This window comes from Canis lupus, chromosome 27 (assembly GCF_048164855.1).
Source record: "Canis lupus baileyi chromosome 27, mCanLup2.hap1, whole genome shotgun sequence".
Classification (NCBI taxonomy): Eukaryota; Metazoa; Chordata; class Mammalia; order Carnivora; family Canidae; genus Canis; species Canis lupus.
The window spans coordinates 35,023,033-35,044,259 of NC_132864.1; the positions used below are offsets into that span (position 1 = coordinate 35,023,033).

Below are 21,227 nucleotides of genomic sequence, written 5' to 3' on the forward strand. Positions count from 1 at the left end.
TTGTTCTGCCTCTGCTCTCATGAGGTCCTCACTGCCAGGAACAACAGCCAGCATTTGGGTGACAACTCCAGGCATGTATGTCCCATGACTGAGTCTATGCGGCACTGACATGTAGCTGTCACTTAGAAAATATCTACCAATTCCTAATAGGACATTATCAGCTTTTTCATCTCTACATGGCATTAATGGTTTTTCAGGAATCCTTCTAAAATGACAATACTAGGCATTATTAGGGCTCTTACATGGCAGGGACATTTATACACTAAAATGATTCTATTGTGTTGATTATACTTAAGAAGTATTACACAGAAACCCCGTGGGAAATATCTGACTGATCCAAAATAAGATGATTTTGGTGAACATTTCAAAAAAGGAAAATTGATGAATTTGTGGGCATGTGGAATGTCCAATGAAGAATGAAAACCATGAACTAGTAATAGTGGAGCCATTGATGTGTGTGCAGGAGGTCACAAGAGTAAGGTGGGGATGATGCAGGCCAACTGGCAATTCCTCCAAATTAAGGTGAGTCTTTTTGAAGTGAGTGTTCTAAGAACTTTTAAGCACTTGTCCTATGCCAGCAACTTTGCACTTTGGCGTCCAAGATTTCCCTTACCAACAGCCAGCAAAACACATTATAGTTTATCCAAACTGATCTCAGTTTTATGAGAACTATGAACCCATCGATCTGTGGAGCAAATCCAACAGAAGACTTTTAGTACATTTATCAGCCATCTGCCCCATAGTAATTCCCTTATAGGACACATGACACTAGAGACACAGAGAAAAACAAAGGCTATTGCTGGGAGGAAATGGATCAATAACCAAGAATTACTTCATTTTTACCAAGAGTTACTAAGCCCAAGGAACAAACTGGTTCCACAATATATTCTCCTGCTAATCTAAATTTAGAAAGAGAGAAAAAAAGGCCTCTTGCCACACTTGCCTTCATCAGAATCAACAGACAGAAATTCTGGGGGGCTATAAACTTAAGAAATCTTAACTTCTGCTGACTTAACTTCATCTGATTATGTCAGATGTCCCAGGATCTCAGCTCTTGCCTCTGAGTCAAGCCACGTCCAGCAAGTTCGAGTGTCCTGCCCAGTATGCCACCTGTCAGGGAGGAAGAATTTCCTTGGCTCTTCATGGTTCTTCAGGCTGGAAGAAGAATCAAACTGACAAGGAACAGATGAACAGGACATTAACAAATTTAGTTTCATATTGATGAGGAATCCACACACATTTGAAATTCAAAAAACAGTCATACAACAGGAAGCTTATCTGATATCCTGAGCAAAGGACAAGGAAAGGGGTCTGGGGATACAATGGAAGGAAGTCCATCAGCAGGTATGTGAGAAGAGATGTATGGAAAACAGATGATGCCCTGTTATGCAGATATTTTTATTAGGTAAAGAGAGATCTCTGCTAATAGCTCTGTTCTTGATACAAACAGGTAGTAGAGGGGAATAGAAAAGCTTTTGCTGGGTTGCTGGAGTAGTGAACACTTTTATCTCAAACTAATTTCCAAGGCAAAGGAGACCATCTTGGGGTGGGCTGTTCTTAACCCTATCTCATCAATTTGATGATGAGGATGATTTCATGTGTCTCTACATCTCTCAAAATGTATCAAGTTAAAACATTTAAAAATGTGCAGTTGATTCTAAGTTGCTTACAACTCAGTAAATCTACCATAAATAGCTTCCAATATCTTCAATAAAAGTGTCTTTCTTACCATCTTTCCATGAAAACTCTCACTTTCCAGCTGTTTTTCTCATGTGAATATGGAACTTTTTTCCAGAAGCAACTACATACTGGGTCACAAATCAGGACTCAACTGATACGAAAGATTGGGATTGTCCCCTGCATATTTTGAGACCATAATACTTTGAAACTTGAACTCAATCACAAGAAGAAATTTGGAAGAATTTGGTTAAAGACCATCCTGATAAAAGATGAAAGATCAACCAAGAAATTAGAGAAGAATTCAAAAGATTCATGGAAACTAATGAGAATTAAGATACAACCATTCAAAAAGATTTTTAAAAAGGATACAACGATTCAAAATCTTTGGGATAGAAAAAAAAAAAACAAAAAAAAAAAACAAAATCTTTGGGATAGAGTAAAAGCAGTCCTAATAGGAAAATGCATTGCAATACAAGCATCACTAAAATAAAACTGGAAAAAACTCAAATACATAAGCTAACATTGCACCTAAAGGAACTGGAGAAAGAGCAGCAAATAAACCCTACACCCAGTAGAATAAGAGGTCTAATAAAGATCCGAGCAGAACTTAATGAAATCGAGACCAGACGAACTGTAGAACAGGTCAACAAAACCAGGATTTGGCTCTTTGAAAGAATTAATAAGATCCATAAACCATTAGCCAGCCTTATTAAAAAGAAGAGAGAGAAGACTCAAATTAATAAAATCATGAGTGAGAAAGGAGAGATCACTACCAACACCAAGGAAATACAAACGATTTTAAAAACATATTATGAGCAGCTATACGCCAATAAATTAGGCAATCTAGAAGAAATGGACGCATTCCTGGAAAACAACAAACTACCAAAACTGGAGCAGGAAGAAATAGAAAACCTGAACAGGCCAATAACCAGGGAGAAAATTGAAGCAGTCATCAAAAACTTCCCAAGACACAAAACTCCAGGGCCAGATGACTTCCCAGGGGAATTTTATCAAACGTTTAAAGAAGAAACCATACCTGTTCTACTAAAGCTGTATGGAAAGATAGGAAGAGATGAAATACTTCCAAACTCGTTCTATGAGGCCAGCATCACCCTAATTCCAAAACCAGACAAATACCCCACTAAAAAGGAGAATTATACACCAATATACCTGAGGGACATGGATGAAAAATTTCTCAACAAGATACTAGCCAGTAAGATCCAACCGTACATTAAGAAGATTATTCACCATGATCAAGTGGGATTTCTCCCCGGGATGCAAGGCTGGTTCAACACTCTAAAAACAATCAATGTTCATGTCTTTTGCCCATTTCATGATTGGATTGTTTGTTTCTTTGGTGTTGAGTTTAATAAGTTCTTTATAGATCTTGGAAACTAGCCCTTTATCTGATATGTCATTTGCAAATATCTTCTCCCATTCTGTAGGTTGTCTTTGAGTTTTGTTGACTGTATCCTTTGCTGTGCAAAAGCTTCTTATCTTGATTAAGTCCCCCAAAGATACAGATGCAGTGAAACGCCGGGACACCTGCACCCCGATGTTTATAGCAGCAATGGCCATGATAGCCAAACTGTGGAAGGAGCCTCGGTGTCCAACGAAAGATGAATGGATAAAGAAGATGTGGTTTATGTATACAATGGAATATTACTCAGCTATTAGAAATGACAAATACCCACCATTTGCTTCAACGTGGATGGAACTGGAGGGTATTATGCTGAGTGAAGTAAGCCAGTCGGAGAAGGACAAACATTATATGTTCTCATTCCTTTGGGGAATATAAATAATAGTGAAAGGGAATATAAGGGAAGGGGGAAGAAATGTGTGGGAAATATCAGAAAGGGAGACAGAACGTAAAGACTGCTAACTCTGGGAAACGAACTAGGGGTGTTGGAAGGGGAGGAGGGCGGGGGGTGGGAGTGAATGGGTGACGGGCACTGGGGGTTATTCTGTATGTTAGTAAATTGAACACCAATAAAAAAAATAAATAAATAAAATAAAAACAATCAATGTGATAGATCATATCAACAAGGGAAAAAACAAGATCCTCTAAATAGATGCAGAGAAAGCATGTGGCAAAATACAGCATCCATTCCTGATCCAAACTCTTCAGAGTGTAGAGATAGAGGAAATATTCCTCAGCATCTTAAAAGCCGTCTATGAAAAGCCTACAGCAAATAACATTCTAAATGGGAAAACACTGGGAGCCTTTCCCCTAAGATCAGGAACAAGACAGGGATGTACACTCTCACCACTGCTATTCAACATAGTACTAGAAGTCCTAGACTCAGCAATCAGACAACAAAAAGAAATAAAAGGCACTTAAATTGGCAAAGAAGTCAAACTCTCCCTCTTTGCAGATGACATGATACTGACCATAGAAAACACAAAAGACTCCACCCCAAGATTGCTAGAACTCATATAGTAATTTGGCAGTGTGGCAGGGTAGAAAATCAATCCCCAGAAATTAATGACATTTCTATTCACTAAGAATGAGACTGAAGAAAGAAGTTAAAGAGTCAATCCCATTTAAAATTGCACCCAAAAGCATAACATACCTAGGAATAAACCCAACCAAAGAGGTAAAGGATCAAAAAAAAAAAAGAGGTAAAGGATCTATACCCTAAAAACTATAGAACGCTTCTGAAAGAAATTGAGGAAGACACAAAGAGATGGAAAGATACTCCTTGCTCATGGATTGGAAGAATTAATATTGTGAAAATGTCAATATTACCCAGGGCAAATTACACGTTTAATGCAATCACTATCAAAATACCATGGACTTTCTTCAGAGAGTCGGAATAAATCATCTTAAGACTTGTGTGGAAGCAGAAAAGACCCCGAATAGCCACAGGAATATTAAAAAAGAAAACAAGAATTGGGGGCATCTCAATGCCAGATTTCAGGTGGTACTACAAAACTGTGATCAATAAGACAGTGTGGTACTGGCACAAAAACAGACACATAGATCAATGGAACAGAATAGAGAGCCCAGAAATGGGCCTTTAACTCTAGGTCAACTAATATTTGACAAAGGAGGAAAAACTATCCACTGGAAAAAGGACAGTCTCTTCAATAAAAGGTTTTGGAAAGTTGGACAGCCATATGCAGAAGAATGAAACTAGACCATTCTTTTACATCATGCACAAAGATAAACTCAAAATGGATGAAAGGTCTAAATATGAGACAGGAATCCATCAAAATCCTAGAGGAGAACACAGGCAACACCATTTTTGAACTTGGCCAGAGTAACTTCTTGCAAGATACATCCATGAAGGCAAGGGAAACACAAGCAAAAATGAACTATTGGGACTTCATCAAGATAAGAAGCTTTTGCATAGCAAAGGATACAGTCAACAAAACTAAAAGACAACCTACAGAATGGGAGAAGATATTTTCAAATGACATATCAAATAAAGGGCTAGTATCCAAGATCTATAAAGAACTTATTAAACTCAAGAGGAAAGAAACAAACAATCCAGTCATGAAATGTGCAAAAGAATTTTACAGAAGTTTCATAGTGCAAGACATAGACATGGCCAACATGCACATGAGAAAATGCTCCACATACCTGCCATCAGGGAAATACAAATCAAAACCAAAATGCGATACCACCTCACACCAGTAAGAATGCGGAAAATTAACAAGAGAGGAAACCACAAATGTTGGAGAGGATGTGGAGAAAAGGGAACCCTCTTGCACTGTTGGTGGGAATGTGAACTGGTACAGTCACTCCGGAAAACTGCGTGGAGGTTCTTCAAAGAGTTAAAATAGATTGCCCTATGACCCAGCAATTGCACTGCTGGGGATTTACCTGAAAGATACAGATGCAGTGAAATGGCAGGACCCCTGCACCCCGATGTTTCTAGCAGCAACGTCCACAATAGCCAAACTGTGGAAGGAGCCTTGGTGTCCATCGAAAGATGAATGGACAAAGAAGATGTGGTCTATTTATAAAAAGGAATATTCCTCAGCCATTAGAAACAACAAATACCTGCCATTTGCTTTGACGTGGATGGAAGTGGAGGGTATCAGGCTGAGTGAAATAAGTCAATCAGAGAATGACAAATATTATATGGTGTCATTCATTTGGGAATATAAGAAATAGTGAAAGGGATTATAGGAAAAGGAGAGAAAATCAGTGGGAAATATCAGAGAGGATGACAGAGCAGGAGAGACTCCTAACTCTGAGAAACAAACAAGGGGTAGTGGAAGGGGAGGTGGACAGGTTGTTGGGGTGACTGGGTGAGGGACACTGAAGAGGCAATTGAAGAGATGAGCACTGGAGGTTATACTATACATCGACAAATTGAAATCCAACAAAAAAATTAAAAAAAAAGAAGTGGCATCATTGTTAGGAGAGATGATAGAGAGATAGATGATAGATAGATAGATAGATAGATAGATAGATGATAGATAGATGATAGATGATAGATAGATAGATAGATAGATGATAGATAGATAGATAGATGATAGATAGATGATGATGATAGATAGATAGATAGATAGATAGATAGATAGATAGATAGATAGATATAGGGCAGCCTGCCCTGGTGGCTCAGTGGTTTAGTGCAGCCTTGGGCCCAGGGCCTGATCCTGGAGACCCGGGATTGAGTCTCATGTCGGGTTCCCTGCGTGGAGCCTGATTCTCCCTCTGCCTGTCTCTCTCTCAAATAAATAAATAAATAAATAAATAAATAAATAAATAAATAATTTTTTTAAAAAAGATGATGATGATAGATAGATAGATAGATAGATAGATAGATAGATAGATAGATGATAGATAGATGATACTGTCACCAGAAGAAGCCAGGTAACACTCCCTGGTTTCTTCTGAAATTCAAACTAGAGTCATATACACTTATACACTCCAGGGATCCTTGATCACCTGTTTTTTTCTGGATCAGAAGGTGCTTTGGTTAATTCAAGTGTTGAGGTATCACTGACCTCCAGCAGGAGAACACATACAAGGTGACTATTGCTGTTAGATATGCCAAGATAGTGCTAAAGCTTTTGGAGTGTTCTGGACCCATGGAGAATTGAGACAAAATCTCTTTTTCCACTCTCTTGGCCTGGGGACATCACCTTTGATGTTACTCAGGGGCTGACTTCTATTGTAAGATCTCTAAAGACCCTTACTTTTCCTGGAAACAGATGATTTGACAGTGTTGTATCTTTTCCTTTTGTTAAATTTTTGACTTGATAAACTATTCTCCCCATGTTCATGTTTTCAAAGGTAGACTCTCAGAGATAGAAATTACTCAGTGGAGATGTCAGAGGACCAACATTGTTGATTCCACCTCTTGCTCTAGGAATTAATAACAGATGCTTCTCATGTAAGTGCTTCAATCTGGGCTTCAGGTTATAAAGACAATATTCAGAAATAAATGACATTCAGTAGAGAAAAAACAAACCACCAACATTTATATATATATATAAATATACATATACTTAATCTCATTTGAAACATATATTCACAAAAACTCTGAGAATAATGGTCCACCAAACACCTGGCTCCCATGCCTACATAAGCTACACAGAATTTAACCATCACAGCCCCGACTCTTTCCTCAGGATGTGGAATTGGGTAAGGTGTGAGGCAGGTGTGCCCTAGTTGGGGCTTTAAGGCTCAAAATTTCAGATTGTACCAACCACAACCTGGACTCCCCTCATCCTCCTGGACCTTACTCACCAACCAGATAAATGGTTCTTGAGCTCTGGCAGGGGTTCCACCCCAGTCCTGCCCCAGTCCATGTAATGTGGACCCTGCCCCTTGCTCACAGATCTCTTCATGTCACCCAACTGATCCAGCCTCCATCAGGGACTGGGATCCCAAGACAAAAAGCCACCCTTTACTGCCTGGAAGGAGCAACAGCAGTGGACAGAATGGTGTGACTTTGACACATCAGTGTTGGGATATTTCCTCCAACCCTGGGCTTGTTAGCACAACCATGCACTCTGGGATCCAGGTTCTCTTTCTGTCTGTGCCTCACACTGCCTCAACAGCTCTTGTTATCACCTGAGACTCAAGCCAGACATCCCTGGCTCACAAATCCCTTGGAATCCAGGGCTCTCAAAGCCCCAGGTCTGGGGATATGAGATCCCACCTTCTTAGGCTCCCATAGTGAATAATCTCTAACCTGCAGTACTAACAAATTTGACTTATCATTCTGACTACTAAATCTTCAGAGCGTTTCCTCATCTGGTCACATGAGGACATGATAAATGAGTTGGTCACCCATGTCCTTATAGCCCCCCCCCCCCTCACCACATAGTATAGAGACATCCTGGCTTTCTTCTCAGTTTATGTTTAGATATAGTGGCTCCCAAACTCGATGAGTCTCTTTACTGAACTTATCTCATCTAACCCTGCTGGGGGTCCTGGGCTTTGTACTCCGAATCCTCACATGACTTAGGCTTTGAACAAGGTGAGCAGGGACCCTAAATCTTCTCTCCGCCTATTTTTTCTATCTTGTAGGTTCCTGTTTCCACACTCTGAAGACATGTCCATCCACCATGTTGGGGCCAGACTTCAAGAACTATATCCTCTAGAGAAGAACAAGCAGCAACACAGAAACAAATAGTGTGTCCTGGCAAGAAAAGCACCCAGGAAGAAGCCCCAGAAATGTGGCCCTGGGAATTCTTGTCCTATAGCATCCCAGAAAGAACCTCTGGTTTCAGGTCTGTCAGGGAATGAATGCTTCCTGAGGGGATCCTGTCCTAAGATGAGGCTGACCACAGAGAGTAGATATGGAATGATCTTGACCCAGTGCTCCATACCCTGAAGGAATGAAGACTCAGCCCTCCTCCATCCAACTACTGCCAGCCTCTCACTCTGTCCATTGCCTGCCTGTGGCTAACATCACATCCAGGGTGACCCTACTCTTATCTGAGGCACCACCATTTCAATGATCTGTGGCTCTGAACATGGCTGGACTGTTTCTAAAACATGTTTATGGATCCAACTGTCTAGAAATTCCATATATTGGCAAAAGATAAATAATTCACATTTAGCTTCTACTACTACTGATACATGGAGAAAGAGAATATAGGTAGGTATTTTCTTTAAATATGAACACATTTTATGACCCTCTAACACAAGAAAATTTGACACATATAGCAGAAACCATAAACCTAACAACATTGAGTCAATACATAAAATAGAGAAATATATTACACTTTTCACAGTTCAATGTGAGGCCTACCAAAGCCATTATTGATACTATTGCTATTACTATTATGATTATTTTACCAATTACTCAATCAAAAGTAATTCCTATCAAAACCATAAATGTACAAACTGCCTTTTAATTGTACCTGCATGTTCTCATTAGCATCATTGCAATTGAATCAAATTTATATAAAATAGCACTCCAGTTTATGTGCAAGGTGGCTCAATTGTGACTAATACATAATTTTTGTCACTCAATCCCTGTCAGACCATCTGCAGTTGTTTTTTCCTGCCTTCATAGAACATCCCAAATAGTTACCCCTTGTGCTCTGAGTTCAATGCCACACACAACCTCAGGTAGCGGGGTTCCTGTAGACTTGGGGCCTTGTTCTGGGAGGACCAATCTTAAAAGGCAATCACTGCCCACAGTGTTTGGAGAACTGTCGATTCAATGAGGAGGAAAAAGTGACAGATGACAAGGATTTTCCTAACAGATGAAGCTAAAATTGAGGCCCCATTAGCTGAGTTCTGGAGATATCTCCTGATGACCTGGATACTTCTCCCTTTCACCCTCTTCAGTCACTGGACAAGGGGTCCTTTTGGCAAATGAAAGGATGTGAGGGGCACCTTTTAACACTTCTCTTTCTGTTATTCAGCACAAGTGGTCGGGTATCTCATTTTTTCTACTCCCTTCTTTCCCTGCTTCCGTGGTCTGGCCCCTACATTACAAAACTTAGATGGCTATGAATGAAAGTAGAATACATCTATGTGTGTGTGTTCTCTCTCGGTAGATGACAGATGGATAGATATATAGATAGATAAATAAGATAGATAGATTAGATAGATAGATATAGATATATACACAAGGAGAGAGGAAATGCATCTGTGTATATACATTCATATATGTTTGTATAGCTTTGGGATGCCTGGGTGGCTCAGCAGTTAAGCATCTGCCTTTGACTCAGGTCAGGATCCCCCGGGATCAAGTCTTACAACGGGCTCCCTGTGAGGAGCCTGCTTCTCCCTCTGCCTGTGTCTCTGCCTCTCTCTCTGTTTCTCTCATAATAAATAAATAAATAAATAAATAAATAAATAAATAATAAATAAATAAATAAAATATTTTTTAAAAAGAAATGTTTGTATAGCTTTGTTATAAATTGATATATGTGTGATATATGTGATATATGTGTATATATGTGTATATATTATAATGCAGTATATATATATATATATATACACATACATACATACATATACAGGGATCAAACATCTTCACTCATACAAGGTCAAAGCCAGAAGACATCATGAGAAGTAATAACAAATATGCTAGAAAAATCCTCTAAAATTTTACATAGCATGTGGACTAAACTTATTTCTGGTCCTAGAAAATCCATGTACACAACCCTACATTAACAGTATGGCATGGGAAAAATTAAGGGAGATGTTCTCTACTTTGTGCTACTCCCTGCATTTTCCTGGGCACCTGGATCCCTGGGCTCCTCATTTAGTCCTCATTCCATTACAGGAGTGGTTGGGAGGGGAGGAAGGGGTATCCTTTCATGGTACACAGTTTCTGTTTGGGATGATGCAAAAGTTCAGACAGGTGGTAGTGGTAAACATTTGAATGTGCCTAATGCCATGCAGCTGAACACTAAGCAATGATTCAAATGATCCATTTTAGGTTATGTCTATTTTGTTACAACTACAGAATTACTTATCCAAACTCCAGAACTATATAAACAAGTTATACTGCAAAAAATGTCCTCCCCATCTTTATATATTTTATCATATTTTAACATAACCTTATCATTAACAATTTATGCTAATTCTTGGTGTTATTGAACATATTTGTGTCCTGCTCACATTTAATGCCAAGACCTCTCATCCCAAATGTGAGTATATTTAGAAATAGATTTCAAGGAGGTAATTTAATTAAGGGTCCATGAGTTCAAGAATAGGATCTGGCTCCCATAAGGTGTTGATCATATAAGAAGTAATAGGACAGTATGGTGTGTGCACAGGGAGAAAAGACCATGGGAGGAAAAAGTGGGGAGCTGACCATCTGCAACCCAAGGAGAGGTGACTTGGGAGAAACTAAACATGCTGCCACCATGACCTTGGGTTTCCAGCCTCCAGAGCTCTGAGAAAACACATTTCTCTTGTTTCAGCCACTCATTCTGCGTAATTTTCTTATGGCAGCTGCCAGACTACAATACTGTCCTACTGTGATGATGATGATGGTGATTACTATTATTATTATTACTATTATTTTCAAGCATAATGGCAGACAGAATGACATTCTTACACCATTTGTCAGAATGCTGTCACCTGCACTGACTATGATATTTTAGTTCAGTTCATGTGTTTTCCCTTCCCTCTGAATCCCGGATCTGTTCACAACTTGCCCTCACCTACCACAGCCAACTTTCCTGACTGCCATGATTCCAAACCAAAGCCATGGGATTCCCCACATTGGAAACTGAGACCCACAGCTCTGAAGAGGCCACGGATGTTTCCAGAAAGCAGGACCAGGCTCTGGCTTCAGTGCAGGAGTCCTCACAACCTGAGGTGACATGTTTCTGACCCCCAGGGAACTGTGTGGGCTCAGGAGGGTCAATAACCTGAGGGGTGCTGGCAATGTCAATGACCCCGCAGACCTCTGTGGGGCAGGACCCTGCTCAGATCTGTCAGGTGTGTCATCTGACAACATCTGTGACCAGTCGTGTTTGTTGCCCTTGCTGGAGAGCACAGGGACATCGAGTAGGAACCACAGTCCTGCTTTACAGTGTGTAAAGTCATGCCTGACACCTGTGGGATCCACATCAGTGCCTGTCTTGAGAGACACAGTCCTGGGGGTCTGCTCTGTGACCCCCAGGGGTCACAGAAGTGTCTCCTCCTCCAGAGGTGGGCACATTCCAAATGAATAGTTAGTTGTAGGGAGTGATTCCTGGGAAGGACTGAGGGTTCATGGGGCAGAACTGGTATGTCTGTTTCCCTTCTCACCCCAGTGCCAAGGATGGTACTGGCCCAAGGGAAGTACATTGTTGGTGTCTGCTGAGTGAAAGCTGAAGGACTCTGCCATGGAAGATGAGAACTTGGATAGGGCTTGGGGTAGGCTCCAGGGTAGTAGAATCAGGGGGTGCATTCTATGGAGGGACAAGAAGGGCAGGAGTCCTGTGGGGACACCTAAGAAATATGAAGTGGGACCAGAGGAATTTCAAGGAGTTGCATGTGAGTTACATAAACAGGCTTTGGTGCAGGAACCGGGGAGTCCATATCTGTGTGTGAGAAGTAGGGTCTATGTGCAGCCATGAGGGCGAAGCATATGCTGTGAATCTGAGAGAACTGACTTCTCAGTCTGTGCCTTCATCTTTGTCAAATACCAAACTTGGAGGGAGTAGATTAGACGTGCATGAATGTGCAAGCCCAGCTCAACACTATGTTGAGGGAATGAGACCTGGGATCTCAGCCTTGGTTTGGGACCTGAGGGACCAAGTGCTTCTGTATGGCCTGGGCCCTTGTATCTCTCCTCCACGTCATCACAGTTCATGTAAGGAGAGTGGTCCCTGTCTCCCCAGAGACCAGCACCTACCTCCCAGGCCATATCACTGCCCCTTCCCCTCCAGCAGTTTATCACCTGCCTCCAAATGGAGCCATAATCAGAAATTCCTAGTAAGGATTTAAAATGGGAAAACTATGGACAGAACACAGGAGGATCTCTGCATGGCCATGTGCCAAGGAATGCCATCCAAATGATGTGTCCACACCATGCCCCATGAATTTGACCAGAACACTCAAGGGATCCCCAGCCCCCTCTTGTCTGTGGGTGGTGGCTTCTGCTGGTCTTTCCTGCTCCTATAGTCTGCTTCAAGGTTAGAGCCTTGAGATAGTGATGTGGTGTTTATGTGATGTATACAGGCCTCAACCCAGTGAAATCCTCTTCATAAGCTCATGATTTATTGGCCATTTATGAGCATCCTTTTGTTGTGCTGCTGCCCAAGAGAAGCCTCATATGTAAGTCCCCTTTGTTTATGAAAACAACCACCTACTAACCTAGATAGAGTGACCTGACTCTTTGGTTCCTCCCTGCCCTGTGAGAACAGGGGCCAGTTTCAGCTCATACCTCAGAAGCTCCCTAGAGTGTTGGAAACTAACAGCAGGTGAGCAGAGCTGGGTACCTGCACCCAGGCACCTGGAATGGAGCAAGGAGGTGTGAAGGCCAAGGGCAGGCTGTGGACCGAGAGAGCATGGAGAAGTTCAGAGTTGAGGTGATGGGGTCTCAGCAGTCATCAGTTGGCTCCATATTCCCAGGTTGATCACTGGCCTGGTAGCATCAGCCACATGGACTCATTTCTCTGTAACTGTTTTCACTGTGTGTCTAACACTTGATATTTTCCCCCACTTGTTTATGTGTGTTATTACTTACCTACAAAGCTCAACAGCCAGCCTGACACCAAAGAAAAATTCAACACTGGTTTTGTTGAATGAATATATGAATTCACCTCAACACAAATTCCATGAAAAGGAGTAGATCTGAGGCAAATGTAACGATTTCTGCTTGGGTACCTTGTTATTTTTGGAGGTCTGAGTTGATTGGAGAGGAGATGTGAGCTAAGAACCAGATATTGGGACAAGAGAAATTCTTAGGGCAGCCCTGGTGGTGCAGCGGTTTAGCACCGCCTGCAGCCCAGGGTGTGATCCTGAAGACGCTGGATCGAGTCCCACATCAGGCTCTCTGTATGATACCTGCTTCTCCCTGTAACTCTGCCTCTCTCTCTCTGTCTCTATAAATAAATAAATAAAATCTTAAAAAAAAAGAAAGTCTTAGAATTTCCTTGGGAAAGGTGACAGTATCATGGGCTGGATTCCATGGGTTCACGTGAGAGATGAAGAATAGGACATGATTAGCTTCCAGCTACTGGATGAAAAATCCAGAGGGAGCAGCTGGAACATAGACAACTAACGGAGCACAGAAGACAATTCCCTTGAGCAAATGAACATCTGCTAACGTTTCACTACTCAGTTTCAGTACAACTGTCATTTGTTTATATAAGGCTGAATTTTGTAAAACCCATCTTAAGGTTAAGAAATACTAATATGTACCTCTTCAAGCAAACTTCTTTGAAAAGATCCCGTAGTGGCTAATCTATTGTAGAATGATGGAGCAAGACTTCCGTTTTGACACATGGTAAGGTCCTTCACGTGGAGAAGGAGAAGATGGAAGCAGTAAATAAATGTCTGAGAATGGAGCCTCTCATCGAACTGTATTTTTTTCACAGTTTAACATGCTGTGAACACAGCAACTGCAAATGACATGCGTGATGCTTCTGTCATGATACCGATTAGTGCAACCATTTATTTTGCAACAAAATGAAGGATTGAAACACAATGCAATTTATGTGACAATAGGTTAAACTCTTATTTTAATGTGTAATAGTTTAAAAAGTTACAATGAATGTGTAATCTATGTTACATTCCAATGAAGTGATATGATGTTTACTGTATTTTCTCTGGGATTTAAGTAATTTAAGCTGACATTGATGAACATTCTTGCATCTCCCAAAGATGAGGACTCTTTCCTGGAATGAGATACCAAAGTAATTGGGCACTTGTACTGGAATCATTGTATCTAGAAATTATGCAGAATTATGTAAATAGGCAGGGACATGTTGAGATACAGAAACCAGCTGTGATCTCAGGTTTTAGGGCTACATGTCCTGCAACCAGCAGGGGCAAAGTAGGACTGACCTGTGGTCCCTAGTCAGTGGCTTAGGGAGGAACATTCATTCAAAGGAGCTCAAGCCTGAGGGCTGACCCTTGTGCTTCCTGCTGGGACTCAGCAACTATGTCCCCTCTGGTCCAGCAGAGTCCCCTGAGCAGGGACCTGTGTATGGTCTCAGCAGGTGCTTCCTCCCAGGCCTCCCCAGGGTGAAGGATGCTTTCATTCTCCTCAGTGTGTAGTGTGAGCTGAGCTCCAGCACCAGAACTCAGACGGGCCTGAGCAGTCACACGATGGAGCCTTTTTGCATGGGCAGCCCCTCCTGTGGCAGAGGGTGGAGGAGAAAAGAGGGCCTGGGGCAGCCCAGCTCACAGTGGGACCAGAGGCAATGTGACCATGGCATGGATTCCAGTATTCCTCTTGCTCGTCTTTCACTGCACAGGTAGATAAAAGACTCTGGGGACACAGGAAAGCCCTCCAATCTGTGTAGGAGCACTGCTACTATTTTGGAGGAAAATTACTTTTTCTTCCCCATCACCCATGAGTGTCTGTGTTTGCAGGTTCCCTGTCCCAGCTTGTGGTGACCCAGCCGCCCTCCCTCTCTGCATCCCTGGGATCATCCGCCAGACTCACCTGCACCCTGAGCAGTGGCTTCAGTGTTGGCAGTTATTCTGTAACTTGGTTCCAGCAGAAGCCAGGGAGCCCTCTCTGGTACCTCCTGTACTACCACTCAGACTCAGATAAGCACCAGGGCTCCAGGGTCCCCAGCCGCTTCTCTGGATCCAAGGACACCTCGGCCAATGCAGGGCTCCTGCTCATCTCTGGGCTGCAACCTGAGGATGAGGCTGACTACTACTGTGCCTCCGCTCATGGCAGTGGGAGCAACTACCATTACTCACAGTGTCTCAGATGATGAGTAAGTGAGACAAAATCTCCTGGTCCACACGCCTTGTCTCCGATTTTTCATTTTTCAGTGAGACACTAATTTTTAAACACATTTGGGGGGCACTGTTCTGCAGAATGACCTGCCATTAAACTAAGGAATAAGAGACACTCATGTTTGAATGGTAAGTGAGGCAGCATATAACATCCCAGGAAGACAGGACAGAGGAGGTATCAAAGCCCAACTGCACATCCCCTTGGGGTCTGGCCAAGATAAGCAAGGATAAATTGGCTAGAACCCTAGTAACAGACACAGTCTCCTCTCTGAACCAGCTACACATGAGCTTGGACCAGATCCTGAAGACTCTCCGTGACAACACACCCACCTCTCTCTCCTCTTCTCCCATCTACTCCCCTGTCCCTCAAGCTTTGGTCTCCCTCTAGCACTACAGGTCTTATCTCTAACTCCATGTCAGTATTTCAGAGGAAGCCAGAAATGATCTTGTTGTAGTTTCCAGGCGCCATGGTCCATCTCTGGGGGTAGAATGACCAGAAAGTAGAGCTGTATGCAACCTCTCATATTCTCCTCCTGTTTCTGTCACTCAATAAGACCTGGACTTCTGATTCAGGGACATGTTAAGGGGTCTGCTCTCTAACGATTTCTCATTGCCTGACCAATCCTCCCCCATGGAGAAGGTCTTTGAGAAACTGGGCTTAAAATCCAGAATCCAGGACCCTAGATATGGATCCACAAGAGTCCACTTGGCCTCATTTTTGGTCAAACACACAGAGAGACACACACAAACACAGGTCTCTCTTCTCTCTGGATGTATAGTTTCCTGGACTCAAGTTTCTGGACTTCTCTGTTTCTCCAGAAGTCAGTGTCAACCTGTGCTCACACAGCAGTCTACGTCACAATATCCAGGATGCAGAATCCCCATTAACTGGAAACCCCAGAGACATCAAGTGTGACTGGGGCCCATCCCCAGGGCAGCTAGGCTGTGCCCTAAGCAACTGCTTCCCTGTGATGAGGCTTATTCCAGGAATCCCAGGGTGGGTCTCTGTCCTCATGGGAAGCTCAGCCTCCAAACATCTCTGAGCTCCAATCATTGCCTGAGACTGATCAGTACCCTCATGTTTGGACCCCAGCCTCAGTGCTGCTCCCATGGAGCTCAAGGCCCATGAAGACATGGGACACACCCTCCCTGTGCTCTCAGAGCTGGGCTGTCACTGCCTCAGTCATGCCAGGCACACCTCTGGCCAGGCTGGACCTCTGCTGGAAAGTCTGTCTTTTGGGAAGACAAAGGGTGTATGATCTCAGGGACACTGTCCCTCTTATCTCCACCTCTCCATCACTCAGCTGTGGGGCATTAGACAGAACCTTCTGGATAGAGATGATCTTGGGTAACAGAAACTCATTCTAGTCATTGGTGACTGAATGAGCACTTCCTCTCTCCTGAATATGCTGTACACAAGGCAAAGGAACTTCAGATGTGTCCATCCCAGAGAAAAAAATCTGACCCCAAGTAGTTCCATCCTAAAATCTATTCCTGGTAATTCCATGAATGTAATGGCTATAAAGTTCATAGGAACAGGCCTTTCATCAGGTTCCACTGGGAAAGATGTGATGCTTTCCTACCTGCAGGGTAAGACCCATTAAAGAAAACTCATTAATGAAATAATATTAATATGAATATTAATGATAATAATAATAAATAAGATGTTTTTAGAAAAAGAGTGTAAACAACTATTCACTGAGAACAGAAAATTCTTTTCCATTGTTTTTCTCTCCATCCATTTAATGACAAATTCTACTTTATATTCTCCCTGAAATAAGCACAGATATCTGAAAAATATATGCATGATTGTACTTGCATCTTCATCTTGGCATTGATTTTAAATCCATCTTGCTGAGCTGAATTTTGTTTAATAACATGCATCAATTTTAAGTACACTGTAGGCTCAGTGATGACTAATACATACACTCTGTCACTGGCTCCCTGTCAGAGCATCTGCAACTGTCACAACTACCCTCCTAGAAGTTCCAGCATTTGTCCCTCATGCTCTGAAGTTGGTAGCACACACAGCCTCACGTGGTAGGGCTCCTGCAGCCTTGTGTCTGTGTGCTGGGAGGACAGATCCTGGAGGGAATCACTCCCCACAGTGTGTGGGGAGAACTTCTGCTTCAGCAGTTGGGACTAGTGACAAATGAGAAAGATTTTTAGTCCGTGACTCATTAGCCTCCAAAGTCACCTCAAAAGAATTGTTTTTGTCTCCTCAAAGCAACTGGAACTTCAGAGGAAGGAGAGCTCTGCAAACCAGGGAGGACTCATATTAATTGAAAGACCTAGCAGGATCCCTGGGTGGTGCAGCGGTTTGGCGCCTGCCTTTGGCCCAGGGCGCGATCCTGGAGACCCGGGATCGAATCCCACATCGGGCTCCAGTGCATGGAGCTTGCTTCTCCCTCTGCCTGTGTCTCTGCCTCTCTCTCTCTCTGTGTGTGACTATCATAAATAAATAAAAATTATAAAAAAATAAAAATAAAATAAAATAAAAAGAAAGACCCAGCATCCTACATAGAAAATACCATGTGTCCCTAGGGTTCTGGCACTGTGCAGGACTTGAACCTGATCTAAAGAGGAGTTTTTTATATAATTTTTTTAAGATTTTGGGATCCCTGCGTGGCGCAGTGGTTCGGCACCTGCCTTCGGCCCAGGGCGTGATCCTGGAGACACGGGATCGAGTCCCACGTCCGGCTCCCGGTGCATGGAGCCTGCTTCTCCCTCTATTTCTCTGCCTCTCTCTCTCTCTCTCTCTATCATAAATAAATAAAAATTTAAAAAAATTTTAAGATTTTAATTATTTATTCATGAGACACACACACACACAGAGGCAGAGACATAGGCAGAAGGAGAAGCAGGCTCAATGCAGGGAGCCCGATGTGGGACTTGATCTCAGGACTCCAGGATCATGCACTGAGCCAAAGGCAGATGCTTAACCATGGAAACACCCAGGCATCATTAAAGGAGTTTGTATAAGAGATCCCAACTCAGTCCTCATCCATGAAAACCAAAGAAGTCATGGGCAGACTCAAACTGAAGAGTCTCAGTAAAGCATAAACTCTGTCCTCAGGGGAATGGGAGGCCACATGAGGAGACACCGGCCAAGCCCCTAAAGAAAGGGACAGAGATCAAGCAGTGGAGTGACAGTAGTCATGCCTGATGGGGTCTAGTCACCATTTCACACAATGGTATGTCTGGATATGACACCAGGGGTATGATCATGGCCATTTCCTGAACACTGAGGAGTGATCAGAGCTGGGACCTGCCACCTGCCACCACTGTGTCCTCTTCTCAGGATTCAGCTGTGATCTCTGGATCTCCATCACTTTGTCTAACACAGCTCCTCCCCTTGCCCATCCCCCAGTCATCCTCAGTCAGAGGGACCTTACCCAGGGCCAGGGAGTGTCAGGGAGCTGAGGTCTCATTTGCATGGATGGCCCCTACCTCTCTCAGAGGATGAAGAAGGGAAGGGAGAGATGAGGGGAGGCTTTGCTCAGCTGTGAGACCACAGAAGACAAGATCAGGGATGACCTCCACCGTGGCCTGGTTCCCTCTCCTCCTCATTGCACAGGTGACTGGATATGGGGACAGGGGAAGGGGCCCTGAGAGGTCGTGTGAGTCCCTGCTTCCTCCTCTTGTCTCCAGACCCCAGCATCACCCTCTCTGTGTCTCTGCCCCTTGCACGGTCCTGGGCCCAGTCTGTGCTGACTCAGCTGCCCTCAGTGTCTGGGGCCCTGGGAGGGTCACCATCTCCTGCTCTGGAAGCAGCTCTAAACTTGGGGCTTATGCTCTGAACTAGAACCAACAATTCCCAGGAACAGATCCCAATTTCCTCATCTATGATGATAGTAATTGATCTTTCTGGATGCCTGATTAATTCTGTAGCTCCACATCCAGCAGTTCAGGCTCCCTGACCATCACTGGGCTCTGGGATGAGGACAAGGCTGATTATTACTGCCAGTGCCATTACCATAGCCTCCGTGCTCACACATCCTCGAGGCTTGTGGGGATGTGAGACAAAATGTGCTGTCATGGGGTGCCTGAGTGGCTCAGTCGGTTGGACGTCCAACTGTTAGTTTCTAAAGGGAATGTCCTTTGTCACAGCTTCCTACAGACCTGTGTCCTATGCTTGCAGAAGTGATTCCTAGGTGTAAGTCCCTAAGTTAAGAACTATGTGGATGACAGTAGTGCTCAGATGTGATGACACTGACAGCCAAAGAGGCTCGCCCAGCATCACTCACTGAGACTCCCCCCAGGGCCCTTTCCATGACCTCCTATTCCAAGAGAGCATATCCATCTCTCTTCAGTGCTGCAGGAGTTCAGGTGGAAGGGGATCCATGGTCACCGGTGTCCCATATGAGAGGAAAGAATGTGAAATCCTGAACAAAAGGGGACATTTGTTCATCTGGACCTATCACTACTCTGCATGTGATCATGATCCTCATGTTGTACAACATACATATACATATTATTTCTTAGTCATACCTCATTATATCTGTAAGATACAATTCTTGGAAATTTATTTTAAAACCTATATTTTTATGGGCTCAGTTGGTGAAGCGTCTGCCTGCCTTCAGTTCAGGTCATGATCTCAGGGTCCTGGAATAGACCCCAATCGGGCTCCCCATCTATGCCATTAGTCTGATTCTCCTCTGGCTCTGTCCCTCCTCACTGTTTGTTCTCTATGTCTCTATCTCAAATAAATTAATAAAATCATTAAAACTTATTTTTCAATTTCTAAAAAAATCTCAAATTCTTTAAATTCTCCACTCATTCTATACATCCCCTTCTACTCTGTATCAGGTCATTCTCTGTACTGAGTGACCTCTCTCCCTATGAATTCATGATCAATCTCTGTTATTGAGAGATGTCTCTTGGGATCCCTGGGTGGCTCGGCAGCTTAGCTCCAACCTTCGTCAGAGGGCATGATACTGTATTCCCAGGATCGAGTCCCACATTGGGCTCCCTGCATGGAGCCTGCTTCTCCGTCTGCCTGAGTCTCTGCCTCTCTCTCTCTCTCTGTCTCACTCTCTCTGCCTCTCATGAATAAATAAATAAAATCTTATAATATGAGAGGTGTCTCTTCACTGAGAAAGTTAGAAAGGTATATCAAGATATTTCCACAATGCATTTTTGATGTGAAGCATGACATGGATAAATAAACAAACCAACCAATAAATAAACAAATAAATAGCATTGTAATTACTTCTAAATTGAATATGTTACATAATCCCCAAAATATAAGACTAAATGTGTTTGGTTTAATAATTTGGCCCCCAATCATGCATATTTATTGGTGAACACATGTAATATTTACAAAGCAAGTAACAATTTTAGAAAAAAAATGAGAGTTGCCAAGTTTACAGCAAATGTAGTGGATTGTGATTCATGTTATTATATGTTACACATGCTTATGAAAAATGATTCAGCCCACATGTTTGTTTGTTGTGAATGTGTATGTGTGTGTGTGAGAGAGAGGTGCAGAGTCACAGAGAGAGAGGTAGAAAACAGTGTACTTTTCTGATGTTTTCCATGAGAGAGTTTGGTGTTGTGGACATTCAGGGGAAGCTGTGCAGGTCCACAGGCCTCTCCCTGACACCTCCTCTCAACAGCCCATCCAAACTAATGGGTGGTCCAGGTCATGTTCTGACACGTGAGACTCCCAATGGGGACAGAAGACAGCGTGAAACCCCTTTCC

At 42.9% G+C, this 21,227-nt stretch overlaps 1 gene segment (V, D, J or C); it reads left to right on the forward strand.

Moving 5' to 3' along the window:
• Nucleotides 1-14,981: 14,981 nt before the first annotated feature.
• LOC140619028 (probable non-functional immunoglobulin lambda variable 5-48) lies at nucleotides 14,982-15,498 on the forward strand. The segment is given in 2 exon segments: nucleotides 14,982-15,027; nucleotides 15,146-15,498. Coding segments are annotated over 2 exon segments (399 nt in total).
• The last annotated feature ends 5,729 nt before the right edge of the window (nucleotides 15,499-21,227 follow it).